Source organism: Aristolochia californica, unplaced genomic scaffold (assembly GCF_029961685.1).
Source record: "Aristolochia californica isolate CCGP_79_NKW_82.1479 unplaced genomic scaffold, dmAriCali1.0.hap1 SCAF_10, whole genome shotgun sequence".
In the NCBI taxonomy this organism is placed as follows: Eukaryota; Viridiplantae; Streptophyta; class Magnoliopsida; order Piperales; family Aristolochiaceae; genus Aristolochia; species Aristolochia californica.
This window is the reverse complement of record NW_027181771.1, coordinates 7,191,551-7,214,412: the sequence shown is the minus strand read 5'-3', so window position 1 is coordinate 7,214,412 and position 22,862 is coordinate 7,191,551. Positions and strand designations below refer to the sequence as shown.

Below are 22,862 nucleotides of genomic sequence, written 5' to 3'. Positions count from 1 at the left end.
CCTTCTAGATTTACTCTTGTGGCACCCCACACTAATATTTAGTCATCGAAACTGAAATCACATCTAGATTTACTCTTGCGGCACCTCACACTAATATTTAGTCATGGATGCTGACATCACATCTAGTGGTGCTGGATTCATATCTAGCAATGTTAGATTCATATTTATCGACATGAAATTCATGTTTAACTCTTAGCAAACCACCTGCAAGTGATTCTCATATAAAAAGCAATAAGAAAATAGAACTAGATTGGTATTATGTGCCAACAATGCATAAATTTGGGTTTTTGTGAGGAGCATTATAGAAGAGATGACGTTCCCAATTAAAGATATAAAATAACTGGAGCCAGGATATGAACTAGATCAATTTGAGGCTTTAAAGTTTCAGAGGCACTGCAAATCCTGCCATTAGCAACCACTTCCCGCAGCTCTCCAGTTTGAGAGGGATTATGGAGCATATAGAGGAGGAGGAAGGTAGGAAGGAGAGAAGAGTCCCTCACGTACTGGTGTTCCCTTTCCCGGCGGTAGGCCACGTCAACGGCATGGTCAGGCTAGCTCAGCTCCTCTGTTTGTTCGATATTCGTGTCACCTTCCTCCACTCTAAGCACAACTACGACCGTCTCCGCTGTAACATCCACCATCTCGACTATTTCAGGCGATGGCCTTCATTTAAGTACCGTACCATCTCAGACGGTCTTCCGACGGAACATCCGCGATCGGCGGCTCAGATAATAGAGCTTTGGGAGTCGATGAGAACCCGGACGAAGCCGTTGCTCCGGGAAATGCTGTGTTCTGCGTCGGGTGGGCCGGACGAAGTGACGTGCATCATAGCCGACTGTATCTTAACCTTTACGAACGATATTGGCCGAGAGTTGGGCATCCCGAGTGTTGCGTTTCGGACAGCTAGTGCTTGTAGCCTCTGGTCGTATTTCTGCATTCCTAAGCTCATTCAAGCCGGCGAGCTCCCATTTCAAGGTACATGTTGATTTTAACTCCACTGCGTGCCCCTGCTTAGTTCCCTTCTTCAACAGTCATTGGCCATAGATAGGGTTGGGAATAGGTCTAGAATTGGATCAAATTTACTCAGACCGCTTTCTCTTGTTTCCATGAAGGAAAGGAGTGTGATTTACTTTTAAAGGGTAAACTGAATTCTACCCCAACATTTCTAACCCTCTAAATATGTCTTTTTTTTTTTTCTGAAGATTTTACTTATTATTCTGATGCATTGAGTTCTCCATCCCAAAATATTAATCATTTATTACAGTCTCAAACTGTAACTCTGAAGAATTCTATGGACCCTTATCTTTATCTCTATCATGAGAGATTTTATTAAAATTAAAGAAGTGATTATTTCACCCTCCCAGTCTTAACTATTCCATCTCAATCTTATAGTGATTTACTTACTTACCTGGATGATCATTGAAAGCAGAAGACACAGACATGGATGGGCCGGTTCACGGTGTACCGGGGATGGAGACGATTCTGCGTCGCCGGGACCTGCCAAGTCCCCTTCGAGCCAAAGATGTTAACGACGCAGGCATTCAAGTTGTCCTCAAAGAAAGCCAGCAGAACGCTAAAGCGTCCGCATTGATCATCAACACTTTCGAAGATCTGGAAGCTCCGATCCTCTCTCATGCCCGAGCCCATTTCCCTTCGATCTATGCCATTGGCCCCCTTCACTCGCTCTTCCGTTCCGAGCTCGACGAACACGCACTACCCAACATAGGTGCCGGTCTATGGCCGGAAGACACCTCTTGCATCGAGTGGCTCGACTCCAGACCGCCCAAATCTGTTCTCTACGTTAGCTTCGGTAGCTACACCGTCGTCACACGAGAGGAGCTGTTGGAGTTCTGGCATGGTCTAGTGAACAGCGGGAAGTTTTTCTTGTGGGTTATTCGGCCGGATATGGTAGCCAGCGAGGGGATGGTGGAGAAGATCCCGGCGGGGCTGGATGAAGGAACGGAAGAAAGAGGGCTCCTGGTAAGTTGGGCTCCGCAGGAACAAGTGCTGGCTCACGAAGCGGTCGGGGGTTTTTTGACGCATAGCGGATGGAATTCGACGCTGGAGAGTATCGTGGGTGGAGTTCCGATGGTATGTTGGCCATATTTTGCAGATCAACAGATAAACAGCAGATTTGTTAGTGAAGTTTGGGGGATTGGTTTGGACATGAAAGATAAGTGTGAGAGGAGGACGGTGGAGAAGACGGTGCGAGAGTTAATGGAAGTAAAAAGAGACAAGTTACAAGAATCTGCGGAGAGGATGGCAGAGCTAGCGAGAAAGGCAGTGGCTCAAGGTGGCTCATCTTATGCAAGTTTTAAGAGGTTGATTGAGAATATTAAAATGGGCGGGTGGGAAAAATAAGGGACAAGGCTGAAGAGGGATTGGTTTGATGTCACCTCCTACCTCATCTATTCCTCTTATCTATAGTTGATGAAGGAACCTTTAATGATATAATTGTGAAATACCCCGGGAGGTTCGAGAAGAGAGTCCAATCTTGGTCTTCAAAAAGAGACTTAGAACCTAAAAAACATTGGATCTAATCAGCCAATCGAGTATGGGTTTTATGATACGACTTATATGTGTTTTCCCATTATTTTAATCCTTTTGATTCTCTCTATCTAACAACATATTAGGCAAGTTTGATAAATAAATGCTCCTTTTTGCCTACTTAGTTGTCAGCTCTTCTTTAATATTAGGTCCATTTGCATAGTGTGCTAAAGATCAATTTTTGTATTTAAAAAAAAGGCAGTTTTCTTGTCTACACTTAAATTAAAAATAGAAAGTTCCTAAACTGTTTTAAAATCTGGTCATTGGCAGCTTACTGACTTGACTTCTTTACATAAATTATAGTAGTTAATATTGAATATCTTGTTAATTATAAAATCGGTCTTCATCCATGAAATATTGTAAAGAAACGAATTTGAAGAGCACGAAAATACTCATAGTAAGCTGTGAAAATGAATCTATAAACAGAAATGAAAAAGAATTTTTCCTGATTCAACAACAAATACTATAAGAAATTAACTTCTTTTTTACCAAAAATTGTCACTAAAAGATAAGATTGACGTTTAATATTATTTTGTTTTTCATAACCTGTCCAAAATATTTTTAAAATAATTATTGACAGAATTTTTAGTTGAAATTTTATTTTTATAAAATAATTATCAGCCAAAATATTCTAATATTTTTTATTAAAATTATTTGAAATGTTTTTTTCAGAAAAATATTATGTTGTTTTGGCTAAATGAATTTCTAAAGAATAATACTAATTTTTATATTTTAATTTTTATTGGTCTATATAAAAGTACACTGATGAATTTTTTATTACAATTTTTTTTTTGAAAATAAATATTTGACCACTATAATTTCTATTTTAAAGTTTTTTCTATGAAAATTACCCTGATAGTCAATTTTATTAATTTTTATATTTTATATTCAGTAGAAAAATGTTTGCCAAAAAAACATGTTTAAAATATTTTAAAAATAAAAAATAGATAAAATGTATAGAATATACACAATGTGGTTGAATTTACAATAATGCAATAAAAATAAATAATTAATGCAATAAAAAAGCAAAAAAACTACAAAAATATCTAATACAAGCAATCAATCAAAACATATTAAATATACAAAAAGTAGATGCAATGCTAACGGGCCTCGATGGGAGGAGCTAGAGTTGCCTGGCTATTGTGGAGACAATCCGAAAAAATCACCAGAAGGAGGTATGATGCCACCAGAAACCAATAAACCTATCATTTGAGCTAACTGAGCTTGAAGCTAGCAATTAGGTGCTCTACTAATTGTTGAGTCTGCTATACGACTACCTCCCTCATTTGTGAAAACTTCTCATTTATCTTCCCCTAGTCAGTTGTATAGGCTGCACTAATGGCACCTAAACTCTAACTATAGAAGGGTGTCCACCAAGACCCATCCCCTTCTTATAGCTAATTCGAACACCCATCACCAAGTGGAATATTGAATTATAATCAAGCTCCACACTTTTAGAATTCGGATTAAGTTGTCCACCTATTTCTATTAAATTTGTACATAGTAATAATAATTTTTCTAGGTTTAATTTAAAAACCAAATAAAATATGAAATAATAAATACTATCATGTGTAACTTTCCTCATATGCCCATTAACTAGCATGTCTAGAGGTGGGTGTTCTTGAAGAAATCAACTTTTTTATTTCACCCTACAAATTTAACATAAAAAAAAGTTAGATCACAAACAATTTAAAGAATGAAATAAAAATGTCAACAATATTACATACCATCTCATGACATGCTTAGACAAATGACATTCACCCACATGTATGTCACAATTTCTATTTTTGAGAAAAAAATAAATAAATATAAAACACATGTTTAACACATGAAATTATTTATGTTAACCAAAATATAATTAATAAGGCAAGATAAAAATAATAATCTAAACTGAATCATATTAAACATGCTAGAGAAATCCTCATCCATGTAGCCTTTGAATTCATCACCCTCTTTCTACACATGGCTCCTAAGAAGTGCACTAATGAAGTTAGTGAGCGCGCTACTATGTAAGTCCATCTGACATCTATAGCCTGGTGGAATTGTGATCTCTAGCTTGTACCCACTTTCTTCCTAATAGCCTGCTCAATGACTAGGTCCCTAGGAGGGCCACATGTTAATCGTTTTTATGGGAAATGGTTTTCTCATTAATCGTGGTCTCAAACTTCTGGCAGTTGCAACTCCCTCGGTAACGCGAAGCCATGAATAACCTTGATGGGAGGTTGGCTTCTAACGTGGTTTTGGTCCCCTGTCTCGTCACTCAAGTCCCTTCAGTTGAGCCATCGCCATGAGTGCTCAGAGATCGGAAGCGCCAAACAGAGAATGGAATTTGAAGCGTACGGAAGGAGGTATGATTTAGCTTTCGTTTAATTTATATGATGAATTTCATGTTGTTATTAGAAATTCATGTTTTAAAGCTTACAGTTGGTATTAGAGCAGACTTCTGATCCAGCGTTTCGGTTCCATTTGAGCTTAAATTTAAAAGCTCTATTTTTTGCTCTATTTTTGTTTTTTAAACAAATTTTGTGCGGTCTTTGTATGTTTCCCGTTTGCGGGACCCGGGGCTCTGGCATCAGCGACAACCAACGTCGAGCATGATGCCGACGCCGGCGACCATTCCGCACGGTTTGCTGGCGCCGACAACTTACAGAACGCCTACGGAGGCTGTCGTTGTGTGCTCTCTGTGAACTCACCGCAACGGCTCTCTCGCGACGTCTTAGAGCGTCAGAGCCACAACGCCGACACCGGTGACCATTCTGACAGGTTTGCCAGCATCGACGACTTGAAAGAACGCTGGCGAACTTTCCTTCTACACGCGGCTGGAGGTTGAAGATGACCTCCAGTGCGCAGAAACATGTTAATTAATTTTATAAGGTATTTTTTTAAATACCATCGAGTTGGCTCGAGACGAGTCTTCTACGACTCACCATTCCAATTTGGTAACCGCGACTCAGGTCGGGTTGACTCGGTGAAAAAAAAAAAAAAACCGTCGAGTCGACTTGGATGAGTTGAGTTGGCTCGTCGTTCCTGGACCGAGCCCACTCGGTACTTATAATGGCTTTTACGCCAGCGGGATTCGAACCCGCGTCTTGGCAAAAACAATTGTGCTTTTTTGCACCAGTGACCATTAGGCCACTGGTCGTCAGCTGTTATGTATATTGGAACTTTTAAATTTATTTCTTATTACAGTTTTTATGCATTTATTTGGCATATATTTAAATGCGTAAAATTAAAGTTATGCATAATATTATAGTTTTTAACTATGCATATCTTATGAGAATATTTTGTGCATAATGATAACATATTAGTGTAAGTTACAATTACGCAATTCATACTATTCTCATACATTTATGAGATTTAATGTCTAGTGATCCATATAAATTTTATTAATTAGAGAGTAGCCACAACATCTTTAACTTAATAAAAATTATATATTATGATTAGGATCACATAAAGAATATTAGACATTAATTGCAACTAATTTTACTTGATATAATAAATTTTATCCCATAGGAATTTTTATTATATTTGAGTTTATTAGTTATGATAAAATATCAAGTTATTCATAATTTAACCACAGGGATTATGAATTCATAAATAATTTGATAGTTTTATCATAAAAAAGTAGAAATTAATTGTAACTAATTATACTTAATATAATAAATTTTATCCCACAGGAATTTTTATTATATTTGAGTATATTAATTAGGATAAAATATCAAATTATTCATAATTTATCCACAGGAATTATGAATTCATAAATAATTTGATAGTTTTATCATCAAGTTTACTCATAATGCAGTTGTACAACCTGCACATTTATCTGATATTCGTTGTGATATCCCTGATCTTAAGGGTGATAACTATAAGGTCTGGAAAGAGAGAATACTTCTTCATTTAGGGTAGATGGACATAGATTATGCTATTAGGAAAGACGAACCACCAGTAATTACTGATACCAGCACTGCAGTTGAAATTACACTTTATGAACGATGGGAGCGATCTAATCGCCTCAGTGCAATGTTCATTAAGACTAAAATTGCTACTGGTATTCGTGGTTCTGTTGAGCAGTATGAAAATGTCAAAGACTTGCTGAAAGCCATTGATGCTCAATTTGTCACTTCAGATAAGGCATTAGCAAGTACCCTAATCATGAAGTTCTCATCCCTAAAGCACACTAGTATGAGAGGTAGGGCGTGAGCACATCATGCAAATAAGGGATATTGCAGCTCAATTAAAAAATCTCGAGGTTGATATGTCAGAATCTTTCATGGTGTATTACTTCCTGAATTCCCTTCCGCACCAATATGGACCTTTCAAAATCTCGTACAACACACATTAAGGTAAATGGTCAGTTAATGAACTTTTGACCACGTGTGTTCAAGAGGAAGGGAGATTGGTGATGGAACAAGGAGAAAGTGTCATGCTGGAAACACATGGAAAGGGAAAGTATCAAGCCACCCCCCCCCCCCCCCCCCCTCTAAGTTGGTTTTAAGAAAGATTCCAAGTGTTTCTTCTATAAAAAGAAGGGACACATGAAGAAGTAATGCGCCAAGTTTCAGAAATGGCTTGCTGACAAAGGTACACCAACCTCATTTGTTTGTTATGAATCTAATATGGTTAATGTCAATAATTACACTTGGTGGATTGATTCTGGATCAACAATCCACACCTCGAATTCCTTGCAGGGTTCACAAAACCTAAGGAAACCAGTGGGAAGTGAGCATCACATTTTCTCAGGAGATCAGATGAGCTCACATGTGGAAGCTATAGGAACTTGCTATTTAACTTTAAGTAGTGGCTTTGTTTTAACATTAGAAAAGACCTTTTATGTTCCAAGTTTCTCCAGAAACTTGATTTCAGTTTCAAGGCTTGTACCTTATGGATATTCTTTTAACTTTTCAAACTCATCTTTCAGTTTATATTATAAGTCTGATTGTATTGGGAATGGTACATTGTCTGATGGTCTTTATAGCATTAATTTACAAAACAATGCCACTTACGGTTCAATGTTCACACTGGTCATAAAAGAGGTGTTATTCATGAGGATTCCTCTACATTATGGCACTGGAGATTAGGTCATATCTCCATAGATAGAATTAAAAGATTAGTGAATGAAGGGGTACATAATACTCTAGATTTTACTGATTTTGAGACTTGTGTAGACTACATTAAGGGAAAGCAGACTAACAAGTCAAAGAAAGGTGCCAATAGAAGTTCAACCTTATTAGATATCATACATACTGATATATGTAGTCCAGACATGGACTCACATGGTCAGAAATACTTCATCTCTTTTATAGATGATTCCTCACGATACATTTATCTCTACATGCTTTATAACAAGAATGAAGCATTAGATGCCTTTAAGATCTTTAAGGCTGAAGTAGAGACACAATGCGGTAAGCGAATTAAGATCGTGAGATAAGATAGAGGTGGAGAATACTATGGTAGATACATAGAGAATGGACAAGCACCTGGGCCATTTGCAAAGTTTCTTCAAGAACATGGGATTGTTGCCCAATATACCATGCCTAGTTCTCCGGACCAAAATGGTGTAGCAGAAAGAAGAAACCGAACATTATTAGGCATGGTGCAGAGTATGCTTAGCAACACCAATCTTCCTAGATCCTTGTGGCCTGAAGCACTTAAGACGACAATGTATATATTAAACCGAGTTCCAACCAAGGTTCTTCCAAAAATGCCATTTGAATTATGGAAAGGTTGGAAACCGAGTTTGCGACATATGCGCGTTTGGGGATGCCCGTCTGAAGTGAGAATTTATAATCCACAAGAGAAGAAGTTGGACCCAAGGACCATTAGTGGGTATTTCATTGGATATGCTGAAAGGTCTAAAGGTTACAGATTTTATTGTCCATCTCAAAACACAAGGATTGTGGAATCAAGAAATGCAAAATTTCGTGAAAATGACTTGATCAGTGGGAGGAATCCAACTTGGAACATAGTTTGAGAAGGATCATTCAGAATCTCAACCTTCCACCTCAAGTGATAGATTGGTTATTTTTCACAGCACCCCTCAAGTACAAACTGGTGTTGAACAACCACTCATTGAAGTTCCACAAAATACTGACAACATTCTAGTAGATCAGGTACTTTAAGAGTTGCCAAACACTTTTGAACAACTAGTTGAACCACATACTTCTTAGGAAAATGATGGTTCTACATTAAGAAGATCTACTAGACTCAGGAGATCAGCAATTCCTGATGATTATATTGTGTACCTGCAAGAATCTGACATTGGAACCGCAAATGATCCCATGTATTTTTCAGAAGCCATGAGTTGCAAAGAATCAGAATTATGGTACAATGCCATGAAGGAAGAGATGAATTCTATGAAGAATAATAGAGTCTTGGATTTTGTTGAGTTGCCTAGTGGATTTAAAGCCATTGGATATAAATGGGTCTTTAAAACAAAGAAAGACTCATTAGGCAACATTGAGTGATACAAAGCAAGACTCGTTGCTAAGGGATTCACTAAGAAAGAATGAATCAATTACAAAGAAACTTTTTCTCCTGTATCTAAGAAACATTCCTTGCGCGTAATTTTGGCATTAGTATCCCATTTTGACTTAGAGCTGTAAAAAATGGATGTGAAAACGGCATTTCTCAATGAAGATCTAGAAGAGGAGGTTTACATGAAACAACCTGAAGGATTCCCCTCTAGTGATGGTGACCAATTGGTTTGCAAGCTAAAAAAGTCAATATATGGATTAAAACAAGTATCCCGCCAATGGTATTTGAAATTCCATAATGTAACTCATTCAGTTTGTAGAAAACATTATGGATCAATGTATATACCAGAAGGTCAGTGGGAGTAAAATCTATTTTCTTGTTTTATATGTGGATGACATTTTGCTAGCAACCAATGATAAGGGTTTTCTACATGGGGTGAAACAATTTCGATATAAAGGATATAGGTGAGGCATCTTATGTCATTGGCATTAAGATTCATAGAGACAGATTTTGAGGTATCTTAGGTCTGTCTCAGGAAACTTGTATTAATACAGTGTTAGAGAGATTTCATGTGTCGTTATTACACCTAAGGACTTTCATTATTTACATGTTATTCGTTGCAATATAACAACATATATCATATGTGTTATTTGGGCATTGGCTCATTACCACAACTGCTATTGTGTCTCTTTGATAGAGACATTATTATTGAAAAAGAAATCCTCAGTTGATTACCTTGGGCTCATTATTTGTTGATTGTTGTTAGCTTAATTTTACTAAGGATTCAGTTGGTTCAAAGAGTTCGGTTCTATGATGGCTCTCAAGAACCCCACAAGCAAGAGGATCATCTCTATAGAGGAGTTTGAATTACTCAAAAAGATAAAGCTTATGATATCGTCTACTCTCATGAGAAATTGAATTATTTCAAAAGATAGAAGACATGATAGCCCCGACTTCTTCACCTAATCTTCCTTCAAATTCCCTGTTCACCTTTTATTTGGCAACCTTTCTCCTACCATCCTTTTTTTACTCTCGTTTACCTCCTGTGCACAACCCTTTGGTGTGTTGCTTTGGTTGGTCCTATATATATATATATGGGTATTCTTAAGTCCATTGAGACTTTTTATTGGTACCCTTGAGTTTTTATCCTCGTCTTGTGAGTAGCAGACATTACACATTTTAGTAATTATTATCACTATTTTTTTCGAAATCCTTTGAGGTTGGTTTCGACTTATGTTTTATCACCCATTTTTTACTTTTTGAGAGTTTGTGTCTGGTTTTGTACTTATGTTTGGGACACCTTGATGGAGGAGATCATGATTGCATCTATTTTATTAGTTTCAAGATGGGATCATTGCCATTACCTCCCAGTTTGAGGGGGAGTGTTGGAAGATATGAATAAGTTGGGGTATCATTGATGTAATTATCTTATGAATTTTCTTTTATTCACTTCACTCTTACTAGGGTGAAGGGTATATTTGTAATATTGGTATAATCTATAAATAAACCTTAAGAGAGAGGGTTAGGACACAAATCCATAACCTATTTCCTCCTCTTTTCTTTTCCTCACATGTTCTGGTCTCTCTCTTCTCTCTTGGACATGTCCTTCTTCCCTCTCCCCTCTCTCTTTTTATTCTCTCTTCTCTCTTCTCTCTTCTTCCTTCTTCCTTCTCTCCTTCATCAAGATCATACTGTGTGGAATCCTGAAAGCCAACACTTTGCAATACAATGCACATGTATTTTTTATGCAATCATGTTGTAATGAAACCCTAGGTTACTCAAGGGAGTTTTGACCTTGTAATAATTTTAAGGAAGTGTCTCACCCAAAGGTAGCTTTTCTTTAAGCAAAGAGATTATGTTATCCATTGCTTTGCCACTTATGTTTCTATCTTAATATGAAGCAACCTGATCAAAAACTCCAACTAGAGAAACTTTAACAGTTAAGATGCATCTCTTTATCTTCATCCATGAAAAAATTCATAAACTTATCATTGCCATTGTTTCCTTCTCTTGAGTATTGGCTTGTTTGACTATGCACTCCCTACCCCATTATGAACGTTAATTTCTCTTGTTTACAAGTCATGTATGTGTGTTACAATTCCTCATTCATGTTTTTCGTTTGTTGGACAAGCTTTGTCTGACTAACTTGACCTCCACCCCTTGATCCATCATATACCATTTCTTCTCAATGAAATGTCCATCTTGTGTAACTGAGTTATGTCCATGTGGTATAGGTTGTTCTTTACCTTGTTTATAGACTGATAACACCTATTAATACACTCCATATATGAGCATAAAATCTATGTTCAACTATCAACCATTGAATGAACCATCTAAATAAAGGCAACTACTCTTTTCTTAAACTATTCACCAAATCTAAATACACCTTTATTCATCCAACTCTTATCTATGTTTATTATATACTTATGAATTGAACATCATGCACTCCATTATCAACAACAACCCTATAATTATATTAAAATACTACAAATTCAACCAACTCACATCCAAATCCTACTTCTCATTTCTCTTGAATTTGTGCTTTGAACAAATACATATACCTCATCCATTCAAGACTCAAAATTATTTATTGTCGTAAGTTAAAATTCAAGACAATTTTGAAAATTCGGTAGCATCTCACTACACTCGTCATGCTATTCTGATAATATCTGTTGTCCAATATGCACCAAACTCTATTGTGAAAGCAAGGTACACAATAAGTCAACAAATACTACAATATAATATAGAGGACTTTTGGGGATATGTGTTATGCATGCAATGATATTATTATTTTAATAGTTTTTCTTTAATTTACTTTATTTTATTTCAGTTTTAAGCCACATGGGTATTTTTGGAATATTTTATCTTAAACCTTGTAAGGGTGAACCCTATGTAAGGGGTAAGAATAATGAGAAAGACAAACATTGATTTTAGGTTAAACAGGGTTTTGAGTTCTCCTCAACGAGCTCAGGGGTGTGCGTTCTCCTTAATGAACCTAGGGTTTTCAAACTTCTTATTGGCTTGATCTTTGTCTCCCTCTTCTTCCTCCCTACGAACCCATGTGTCAGATCCAGGACCATAACATCTGGTATTAGAGAGGGAACACAATGAGTGATTCTTCGTTTCAAGAATTATGTATTGCCATGCATAACGAATTGGAATCCCTACTTGCTTGGTATAGAGCTTCTGATAAAAGATGGTGTGCATCTTCCATTGAACGTTCTGCAAGGGAGAAACTCGTTGCCGCAAAAAATAAGGTCATACGACCTAAACTCTCTGAGCACTAAAAATTCACAGAACGAGAGGCAACAAACGCTCTCTCAGACCGGAATCCTCAACTTGATGCTGCGATAGATAAACTCACTGCCGCAGTCGCTAGAGACGTTGTCTCGGACGGGCAGGAGACGCAAGAAATTAGAGAGCCCTTTGTCTCTCCAACAGCGGTGACATCCGAAATTGGGGACTCAAAAATTCCGAAATCGGAAGCTTCGTCAAAAAATCCGTAAGGGGGTTTGACATCAAACCCTTTCTCACTGGATGCCATACGTCTTCCCGAATAGAAGACGCATGAAATTCAAGAGCTCGCTGTCTCAAAAAAGCTCCCCGAACTTCCGAAATCAAACGGCGGGGCCACCTCAAATCCGAAGACCTGCTTGCTGTAGCGGAACCAAAAGACTTGTTCGTCGTTAACCAGAAAGGTTCTAAATTTGGGCCACGCCTTCATGTTGTTCGTCATCGGCAACAAGTCAGGCTTGACATTGGCAAGGGGCATGAAAAATGCAGACAAGCACCATTGACAGCTTATATGAACCGACAAGCACAAAAATCTAGAGATTTTGATTTCGAAGTAGAAATCGTGGCCCTGGCGAAAGAAGAGAGGTCTCGTACAGAGGATTTCAAATTGAAATGGCTTCAAAAAGATGAGGCCCTTGATAGTGATGCTATAAATGGACTTCCATTCGTGGTTGTTAGGCACAAAATCAGGTATGCAATTGTAGTTCCACACTTTCTTATAGTGGACAATGCAACCCTCTCTATTTATGAACCTATTTCTCCATGCTCCAATGGGGCTCCTAGTGCTTGGAAGTTGTTCAAATTAAAGCCTCAACGTGATGTTATTGACTGGTCGGCAATGCCAAAGAGAATAATTACTCTTTCTGGAATCATGGCCATCTTAAAATTCAAGCAGCAGAAGGCCTTGGCTATGTTTGCCGTCAAATATTTTTTTTCCACAGGGGCATGGGATGCATTCTATTGTGGTGAATGAATACAACAACAGTGTGGTTGTTTTGGGTCACTTTTCCAGTAGTAACAGTCCATTTCAAAAAGTTGTGTTAGTTTTTTTGGATGATTTGTATGTTGCTCAACCACTGTTTGTTAAAATTCTTCAACCTGGTGTGACTTTTGGTAATGAAGATTTGAAGAAAATATTTACTTCATGCCTTCATTTTTTGTGAAAACAAAAGAAAATTGTCTGTAAATCCTAGTGATGGCTTGGAATCACAGGTTGCATTTGGCCATCTTGGTGTTGAGTTAGAATGCAAGGATGAAGTTACAAATGATGAAAGCTTGCTGGTTTGTTTTTTTAAGGAGGTGAAAAATGGTTTATATCTCCCAATGCTTTCAAGCTTACAATTTTTGTTCAAGGATTGTGTAAAGGGAAGCAACTGGAAGATAGGATTGGTTTTTGCATTGAGATGTTGAAGGCTGGGCATTTACCAATTGTTGCTATTTATATTGGGTTGGTTGCAAAGAGTTCAGAAGAAGCTCGATGTGTCCTTCAAATGTTGGGAGAGAAAGGGCTACGGGCAGGGGCTCAAGTAGATAGCTTCGTCGGATTATCAGTCTGGACTTTAGCTGTTGCTGCTGTGACAATGCAGCAATGGGTTCAACAATTTCAAATTTCCACTATTGTTGTATTCTTGGGGTGGACAAGAGAGCCACTTCCAATTTTTCAAATTGCTGCTGTGGTGGCAATGCAACAATGGGTTCAACAGTTTCAAATTTCTGTTGTTGTTGCATTCTTGGGGTGGTCAAGAGAACCATTTTCAATTTTTTAAATTGCTATTGTGGTGGCAATGTAGCAATGGACTTCACAGAAAAAAAATCGGTTAGAAGTGATGAAGATGAGCAGTACCTAGCATATGTAGAATATGAAAATGTATCACAGGTTGCATCTATAGCTCCTGAGAATCAAGGACAGGCTGTAGTGATTACTGTTGTTCAGATCTGTGCAAACAAGTTGGCCAACAGAAAACTGATAGGTCCATCTTTAGGCCAGTAGCATAGGAGTGTTTATTGGAAGAATGGAAGTTCTACATGTTGTTCCAGCTCAATCCAATGCATAGCTGGCTTGTACTGCGCTGTTTTGACACGGTAGAAAACAGTGCTGCCAACAGTGCTAACAATTCTGGGAGTAGTAGCAGCAGTAACTTCTGGCCCAAAATTATCTGTTGTTGTGGGTACAACAGATACACCTCTACACGAGGTAGCTAATTCTAGCCAGACAGGAACAACAACACAAATAATTTCTGTTATGACTGCATGTCCCATTAGTGGAACTCTTGAGCCCAAGAGGGTGATCATATTTAAAATTGTTGTTGATATTGCAGTGAAGATAAGAACACCCCAGTAGCAACTACAACCTAAAACAGATAATGCAGCTGAGCACCACCTGGAACATTCTGACTTTGACCAAATGCTTGTGTATGGGGGGAACATTGATGCTGCTCGTGGTGTATTTAATGACTTACCTGCCATTGCTCTCATCTTAGATGAAATCATAGGTGGCAGAGGGGTTGTATTTGCTAAAGATTGTCTTCATCCCCTTGATTTGGAGAAGTTGTTGGCAGATAGGGAGTCTCTCATTGATGAAGGTTCTCTTGACTAGAATTTGACTGTTATGCTGTGGGGGAATATTTTTTTGGTTTGTGATGGGAAAATTATTAAATTTTGGGTGGCGTTTGCCCAATGTATAAGTGTTGCTGCTGTGGCACTGCTGCAACCAGTACTGCCAACAGTGGCACTGTTGAAAACAGTGCTCATAGTTCTTGTTGCAGTCAGCATAGTGGTCTCCTTTCGTCACTTCCCTCTGAATTTGGAACTTAATGACCAATTTCATCAAAATGGATTCAAACAGCAATGGTAGCGATCGCAAATACCATGGAATGTACGTATGGTGAGGTGTTTGCTGTACTCCAGGACAGTGAGCAACAGCTTGTGCTGTCTAGATTTTGGAGAAGGAACAGCTGGTTGGATTCATGGAAAGCTGGGTTTTCTACTGATGATGGTGATGAGGAAAATGCATGCAGTGGGCTTCCTAGTGTTGTTCAGTTACCCGACTATTCGTTTGAATTACAGGAAACATGTGCCTTGGATTGTTCTATGGGGGAAGCGATCTTGCTCTTGGCCCTTCACTATGCAATGGTACAACCATCCATACATCATCACCAAGCTGATCCTGTTGTCCGTGATGGTTTCAAGCCTCTGAGTGTTTCAAGGTGCAGCAAATGCAGGGGGTCAATGCTGCTGAGTCTTCTCAATCCCTTGGGGTTGGTCATGATGTTGTTGCTGCCATGCTGGCAAAGTGTAGGCAGTGCAACCTTACCCATGGGGGGGCGCCATGAGGGGTTGTTTCAATCCAGTCCATGATTGAGGGAAGGTAGAGATGCTGCTTGGGGAGATGTAGCGACGTTCGGCATGCATCCCAACATTCAATAAAAAAAATTGGTTACTAGGGGGAATGCACCAGTTTTGGTCGTCCAGAGGGCAGACATAGCTACCGCGGATACTACTTGGGAATAGGTGGAGACGTCGACAAACAAACCCTACTTTTGAGCTTGAGGACAACCTCGTTCTTCCAGGGGGGGTGTAATGTTATGCACGCAGTGATATTCTTATTTTAATAGTTTTTCTTTAATTTACTTTATTTTCTTTTAGTTTTAATATTTTATTTATAGGGGTATTTTTTTAATATTTTTATTTATAGGGGTAATATTTTGTCTTAAACATTGTAAGGGTGAACCCTATTTAAGGGGTAAGAGTAATGAGAAAGACAAACATTGATTTTAGGTTAAACAGGGTTTTGAGCTCTCCTCATGGTCACCATATACCCTATAATGCATACGATAAAGCCTTTTTATTATGTTAATTAATGTGTTTTTTATGCTCATGTTATGCTTATATTCTTCTATTGTTCATCTTAATTATCGAGTGTTTATGTTTATAAGTGTACCTTATGTTGTAATGTGTTATGCTTGTCTTAACTATCAATTATTTGTATTTCTCAGTGTAGATTAGATATATTTATGAATATATAATATTCATGTTATAGTCATATTATTTCATTCTTAGTCATGTTAATTATCAATTGTTTATGTTTATAAGTGAATATTATACATGTTATGATTGCATTGTGCATGAATTATTATTAATCTTGTGGCTTGTTTGAGCACGATCTCCTATCGATCTCTCCCTTTCTGTATCCCCACATCAATCAAGAACATAAGTGACACGTCAACAATAGAGACATAAGTTATTGTAAAAACATCCATACAATGGTCTCATGGTACCACCCTTGTCTTCGAACTCATCTTTGATGGAGAAAACTCACCATCAATCTCATTAAACAAATTAAAAACAAACCCATAACAATTCCCTTGTACCACTTTGACTTCAATGGAAAGACCACTTTGGCTTCTTAAGAGGGGGGGTTTGGACTGTATTGATTGATCATGCTTTATAACATGTTCTGGATGATCGGTCAATTGACTTTGGTTGATCAATCATACTTTATATTTTTGACCTGCACACTTATGGGTGATAAATCATTGGCAGGAGGTTGATCGATTATTCCAGTGCCAGATCAACTGAATTGACTTTAAAAGCATGGGAATAATTTTGTTTAAGTGCTCTAACATGTTCTAAGTGATGTTTATGATATTCCTAAACATGTCTACATGCAATGTATGACCTAAAGCTCCATATTCACTATTGTACTCAAAGAAGGGTGTTTAGAAATACTCTCCTACATTATGACTGAGTTTTGACATATGACTTTTACATTGAACTCTAGTCTTCTCGTTGCCTTCTGCCTTGTGGGTGCTTCTTCAAGAGGCTTCCTTCAATGATGCTTGAGCTTTTGTGTAGGCTTGATCATTTTGAAGTTTTAAACTTTAAGATGCATTGACTCTTGAAGGTAAAGTACTGAAAGTACTTGATTTTATAAATTGTCAGATCTATTAAGTTTTGTTACTATCAAAATAAATAAGGGAGTCAACCTACGGTCAATAACTATTACAACAATTAGCAGCTCAATTTAGTCTCAAATGAATGATTTCAAAGTATATGCTCAATGAGATAAGTAAAAATATATATACAAAATTTGAAAATTTGTGGGATAGCCCAAATTTACAGTCTAACATGATAGATTCAAACCCAGAACAATACTAAAGTCAAATTAATTGATCTAAACAAACTTCAATCAAGTTTAACACAAAAAATCAAGTACACACTAAATTTCAAAATTGCATGCCTAAGTACTTAATTTTTTCAAAATACTTTCTTGTTATGAGACTTTTGAAATGCTTTGAATATCACAAAGCACTAGGAATGTAGAGGAAACTTCTTTTTTCACTATAACAACCTTTATTTTTGTAAAGTAGGGTAGTAAATCGCTTAATTAGACATAATCAAATGGTATAAAAATTAGTTAATGCACCTAGAAAATGTCATTTTTTAATTTAGAAAATTTTTATCAAATAAAATGCAATAAATCTTGAAAAAAATAATTTAAATCTACAATTTGAGTTTCAAATGATAATAGTAGCTAACTTACAAATTTTGGTGATACTATGGTGATCAAATCAAAGTTTTAAGATATCACCAACAAGAATTTTCAAATGAGCAAATCGGTCAGACATCCTTCATAAACTGCATCTTGTCTTTCCTTTAGACCAATCGATGGCATCTTACAATACCTTTTCTTTCTTAAGTTCAATCGGCAGCATATGTTCGATTAAACGACATATGTTTGGTCAAACAACATATATCCAGCCAAACGACCTTCTTTGGTAATTAGTATGTTTCTTCCTTTCTCTTTTACCCTTAGTTGAAGTAGGTCAATCAGACACCAAGGTGAACAATCACCAACAATGACTTTTCTCTTTCATAGCTGATCAGAGGCTAGTCACTCGAATGGCCTTTAGTAGTGCACTTCTCTTCTCTTCTCCTCTTCTTCATTCATCTTGGCTGATTAGACATCTAGACAAACAGACCACAATTGTACCTCTTCTCTTTCCTGGTCAATTGTTCGGATGCTTGGTGATCGGTTTACCTATGTTATGCTCTTGTCATTTCACCTAATGTTTTTTACATGCCAACTCAATTGCATGCTTGGCTGGTCAAACAAATCATGTGCTATATTTATTTCTAGGACTTTTCTATTTAAGACTGCTCAATCAGATTTTACATTTAGTTTTCAAGTATTTGTTATTATCAAAACTCATTTCATAGGGACCATTAAGGCCAACATAAAAAAACGATATGTTCTTACACTTCCATAAAGAAGGGTTATGAAGTCATCTTTCACATTATTCAGGCAAGTAGATATGAAAAACCTATACCCATTTATATTCCATTTGTTAAAGTTCAAGTGGGTGAATATAAGTAAACATTTAAGTGGGTAAAGATTTAGGTTCCATTTATTTTTCTAAATTAATGAGTAAAGCAGGTAATTGGGTAAGGTTGACACCCTAGTTGATAGGTTTGATGGGAAGGATGATCTAATACGAAAAGTTCTTTGGTATGAAACGTTATCTCAACCGTTCGATCAACGGTTGAGATAACCATTTTGCATGTTTCATACCAAATGGCTTTTCGTATTTGATCATCTATGATTTGATGGACCTTAAATGAGTATTATAGTTACTTTTTAGAAGGTTAGGCCACGGTCCTATATGACCATCTATTTGGCAGCGTTAATTCAGTTTTAATAGAGGTAGGACATGGTCAAATCCCACATATTGAGTTTTTTCTTGTCCAGGATCAGCATGAACCGTCGTATCGGAAGATTTGGGTTTTTATAAAATGAAGATTTGAATTCATGATAAAAAGGAGTCAGTTGATGATGAAATCGTGGCTAAGACCCAATGCCATGCGATGGAGTGATTCTTCTCGTAAACCATGGTCTAATCATTCCACTCTCGTCTTCCGGACCAAGTTTCCTTCCCATTTTTACTAATCGACTTCTCATTTTAATACACCACATGACTCTGACCCCTCTCGACAAAATCCAGTCTAACGCGGCGGCCAATTTGCCGTGCGGAAGGAACCTTAACATATTTTGATTTTATAGTCAAAATTCAAATATATTGGCTTACCCCCTCTTGCCCACTTAGCTTGAATTTTGAGGTTGGCCAATTTCTTTATGAACAGAAGCCAGTTTTGGTGCGTAAAATTTGGGAATTAGTTCTTACAAACCCTGCAGTTAAATTCCACGAATAAGTAACGTTAGTTTTGATATGTCAGAAAACAAAAATCTAATAATAAAAGTGATAACCGAGAGTCCATCTTAAGGTGGTCCTATTTTATTTCTAATGACACATATTTGATAACATATAGACCTAGTGGTAAATAACAATCTAGTCTCTTACTTCTCAATGTCATGTGGAATTTTCTTTATTTTATTCACTTTTTCTCTAATTCTAAGAGGCTATGTTTTAATGTAAGATCTAAATTTCTTGTAATTGTGTCGTGTAAATTTGAAGGGGCCACTTTTACTTGTCAAATTTATTATTTTGATACAACTATTTCCCAAATTACTATGTGTTGGAAGATGGGATTGTCAGAGCTAGGTGGTTCCATCCACCTGGGTAGTTTCGTCCACCATTGATGGGTTAGATACTTGGCTTTCCGCACTTAACAGACCGATCTTTTGGGTTGTATTGACTAATAAAGTGTGGATGTTGGTCATCTTAGCAACTCGAGCAAATATTTCCTCATAATCAATCCCATATTCCTGTTTATTTCTGAAGGCCACAAGGCGGGTTTTGTATCTATCCAATGATCCATTTGAACGCAGCTTGACAGAAAATACCCACTTACTCCCAAGAGGCCGAATGGTAGGTGGGCAAGTCACAATGTCCCAAGTGTGATTCTTCTTCAGTGGTTGGAGTTCTGTTTGCATTGCATGTTGCCAACACTCATGTGTCATAGCCTGTTTGTAGTAAGAGGGAATGGAAATAGAGGATAAGGTAGCCACAAGTGATATAAGGGAGGGGAAACCATACCTATCAGGAGGGCAAGATGGACGAGTAAATCTGCGCAAGGTGATGGGAGCTGGAGCAAAGAGACGAGCAGGAGCAAGCAGCATGTCGGAATAGGAAGGGGGCAGCGAGGAAGTGGGTGAGACTCATCAAAGCTCAGCAGACTAGATAGAGATGCAGATGGCAGTGTAATGTGAGATGGAAAGAAATACTGGTTTTCAAAGAAGACCACATTCTGAGAAACACAGACTCGACGCTTCTGGGGATCATAACAAACATAACTTTTTTGAGAAATGACATATCCAAGAAACGTACACATCACTAATTGGGCGGTGAGTTTATGTCGTTCATGATCAGGGAGATACAAAAAACAAACACAACCGAATGTCTGAAGATCAGTGTATGATGGAGAATAACCAAATAACTTAATGAATGGAGAGACATGTTGCAAGGTGGGCGAGGACAGGCGGTTGATTAAATAAACTGAGGTAGAGAGTGCCTCACACAAAAAATGGGGACGAACGGACGACTCAAGAAGTAGGGTGCGGACCATATCAAGAAGGTGACAATTTTTTCGCTCAGCTACCCCATTTTGTTGGGGTGTCGAAGGACAGGAACGTTGAGAGATAAAGCCTTTCCTCTGAAGAAAATCCTTGAACTCAGTGGACATGTACTCGACGCCAGAGTCAGAGCGCAGTACTTTAATATGAGCAGAGAATTGCGTTTCAAGAAGCGCAAAAAACTTCTTAAAGACGACAAAAACTTAAGACTTAGCCCGTAAGAAGTAGACCCATGTAAACTGACTAAAATCATCAATAAATGTAACGAAGTACTTATATTGCGCATGGGAAACAATAGGAGCAATTCCCCAGACACCACTATGAATAATATCAAAATTGTGGGAGGCATGCGAGGTATGATGAGGAAACAGTAAAACTTTACTTTTTCCAAGTTTGCATGATGAACATTCAAAAATAGTATCAAGAGAGGTGCATTTTTTACTGCCTAATAAACCAGATTTAAGCAATATACGAAGAACATCTAAGTTTGGGTGGCCTAGACGTCTATGCCACATCTTAGGGGCCAGAGCCAACAACATTACATGCAAAAGAAAGTATAGGAGTACGTGGAATGATGGTGGAGAGAAAGACTTTAAGAGGATTTAACATTCCCACTTTAGGCCCCTTCGAGATCACCTTCCCCGACGCTTGATCCTGCACAACACAACCAGAGCATATAATGATGGCATTGATGTGAATAAATAGTTATCTCATAAAGATGACATTGATATAATTAGTTTAAGTTTTAGGGGTATTATTGTAATATATAATCTTATTCATCTATAAATTGAGCCTCGGTGGGAGAGTTAGGATACAAGTCCATAACCTTTTTTTCCTCATGTTTTTCCCCAATATGTCGTATCTCCTTTTCCCCATGAGCTAAATCCATGGAGTACAGAAAATTGACATGGTATCAGATCATTGATTTTCAAGACTCATAGCTATGGTTTTTAAAATTCTCAGTTTTTTATATCGGGTACATGCCTCCGCGTCGTCTTCCTCTTTTTTATCTCTCTTCAAATTCTTAGCATGAATTTTTATTTTTCCGGATGGCTGGTCCATAAATATTTTCAAATCATTCTGCGAGTCCAGTTTGAATTTGGCAGAGTGAACTCGGACAGACTGCAAACATTCGAGCGGGTCTCTTTTTTCATCTTCGTTTACATCTCCCAGAATTTTCAACATGTCTGGAACGGTCGTCCTCATCAAAGCAAAGCTGGCCCACGGTGCCTCTACGTCGGCATGACGGCTACTGAGTCCAGCCCTTCTGTCACTGTAGTCGGGGTGACCGGCACCATTGGTCAGGAATTCCTCCGAGTTCTCTCCGATTGTGACCATCCTTACCGATTGCTCAAAATGCTCTCTAGCAAACACTTTGTTGACTCGCATATTTCTTTCGAAGGCAAGGACTACGTGTCGAGGAGCTCACCGCCGAAAGATTCGATGGAATCGATATTGCGCTGTTCATTGTGGGCGGTTCAATGAGCAAACAGTCCATAAAGGAAGAGTTGCTCAAAAACGAGTTGCTAGCAATCCTAGTGATGCTGTCCAACAACGTGGAGGTGCTAGAAGAAATAGGTCAGTGTGCCGTTGTGCCTCTTTTTTTACATATCATAAGGGAGACCACAAGTGGGTGAAACAAGGAAAACTTGGTGGCAATTCTGTATTCGATCTATATGAATGATTGGACCAAGTTGAGGGAAGTGAAGGATGAAGAGAACACAAACAGGACATTGTGAAATTGGGTCCAAGGCCTATCTCGAAATGACTAGGCACCTTAGGAAACCTTTTTTTCCAACTAATAAACTCAAGATCTTTGATCTCACTAATCCATGTGAGACTATTCTTTAACATTCCCCCTCATGTGTTGGCCCTCTGGGCAAGACATGTGGATAATTTGGGTGGAGGCTCACATATGAGTACCTGCTCTAATACCATGTGAAGTTGGGTCTAAGGCCTATCCCAAAATGACTAGCTTAGGAAACCTTTTTCCCAACTAATAAACTCAAGATATTTG

The 22,862-nt window shown here is 37.8% G+C and overlaps 1 protein-coding gene across 1 annotated transcript; it reads left to right on the top strand.

Annotated features, from left to right (window-relative positions):
* The first annotated feature begins 449 nt into the window (after window positions 1–449).
* LOC137942846 (7-deoxyloganetic acid glucosyltransferase-like) lies at window positions 450–2,361 on the top strand. Its single transcript, XM_068788580.1, has 2 exons — window positions 450–975; window positions 1,430–2,361. Exons 1-2 carry the CDS (start codon window positions 450–452, stop codon window positions 2,359–2,361), a joined length of 1,458 nt encoding a protein of 485 aa, XP_068644681.1.
* Window positions 2,362–22,862: the final 20,501 nt, after the last annotated feature.

Excerpts from the sequence above, each read along its gene's own strand:
- LOC137942846 (XM_068788580.1), top strand. The coding sequence starts at position 450 with ATGGAGCATATAGAGGAGGAGGAAGGTAGGAAGGAGAGAAGAGTCCCT. Across the intron at positions 976-1,429 it reads CGGCGAGCTCCCATTTCAAG|AAGACACAGACATGGATGGG; the intron begins GTACATGTTGAT and ends CATTGAAAGCAG.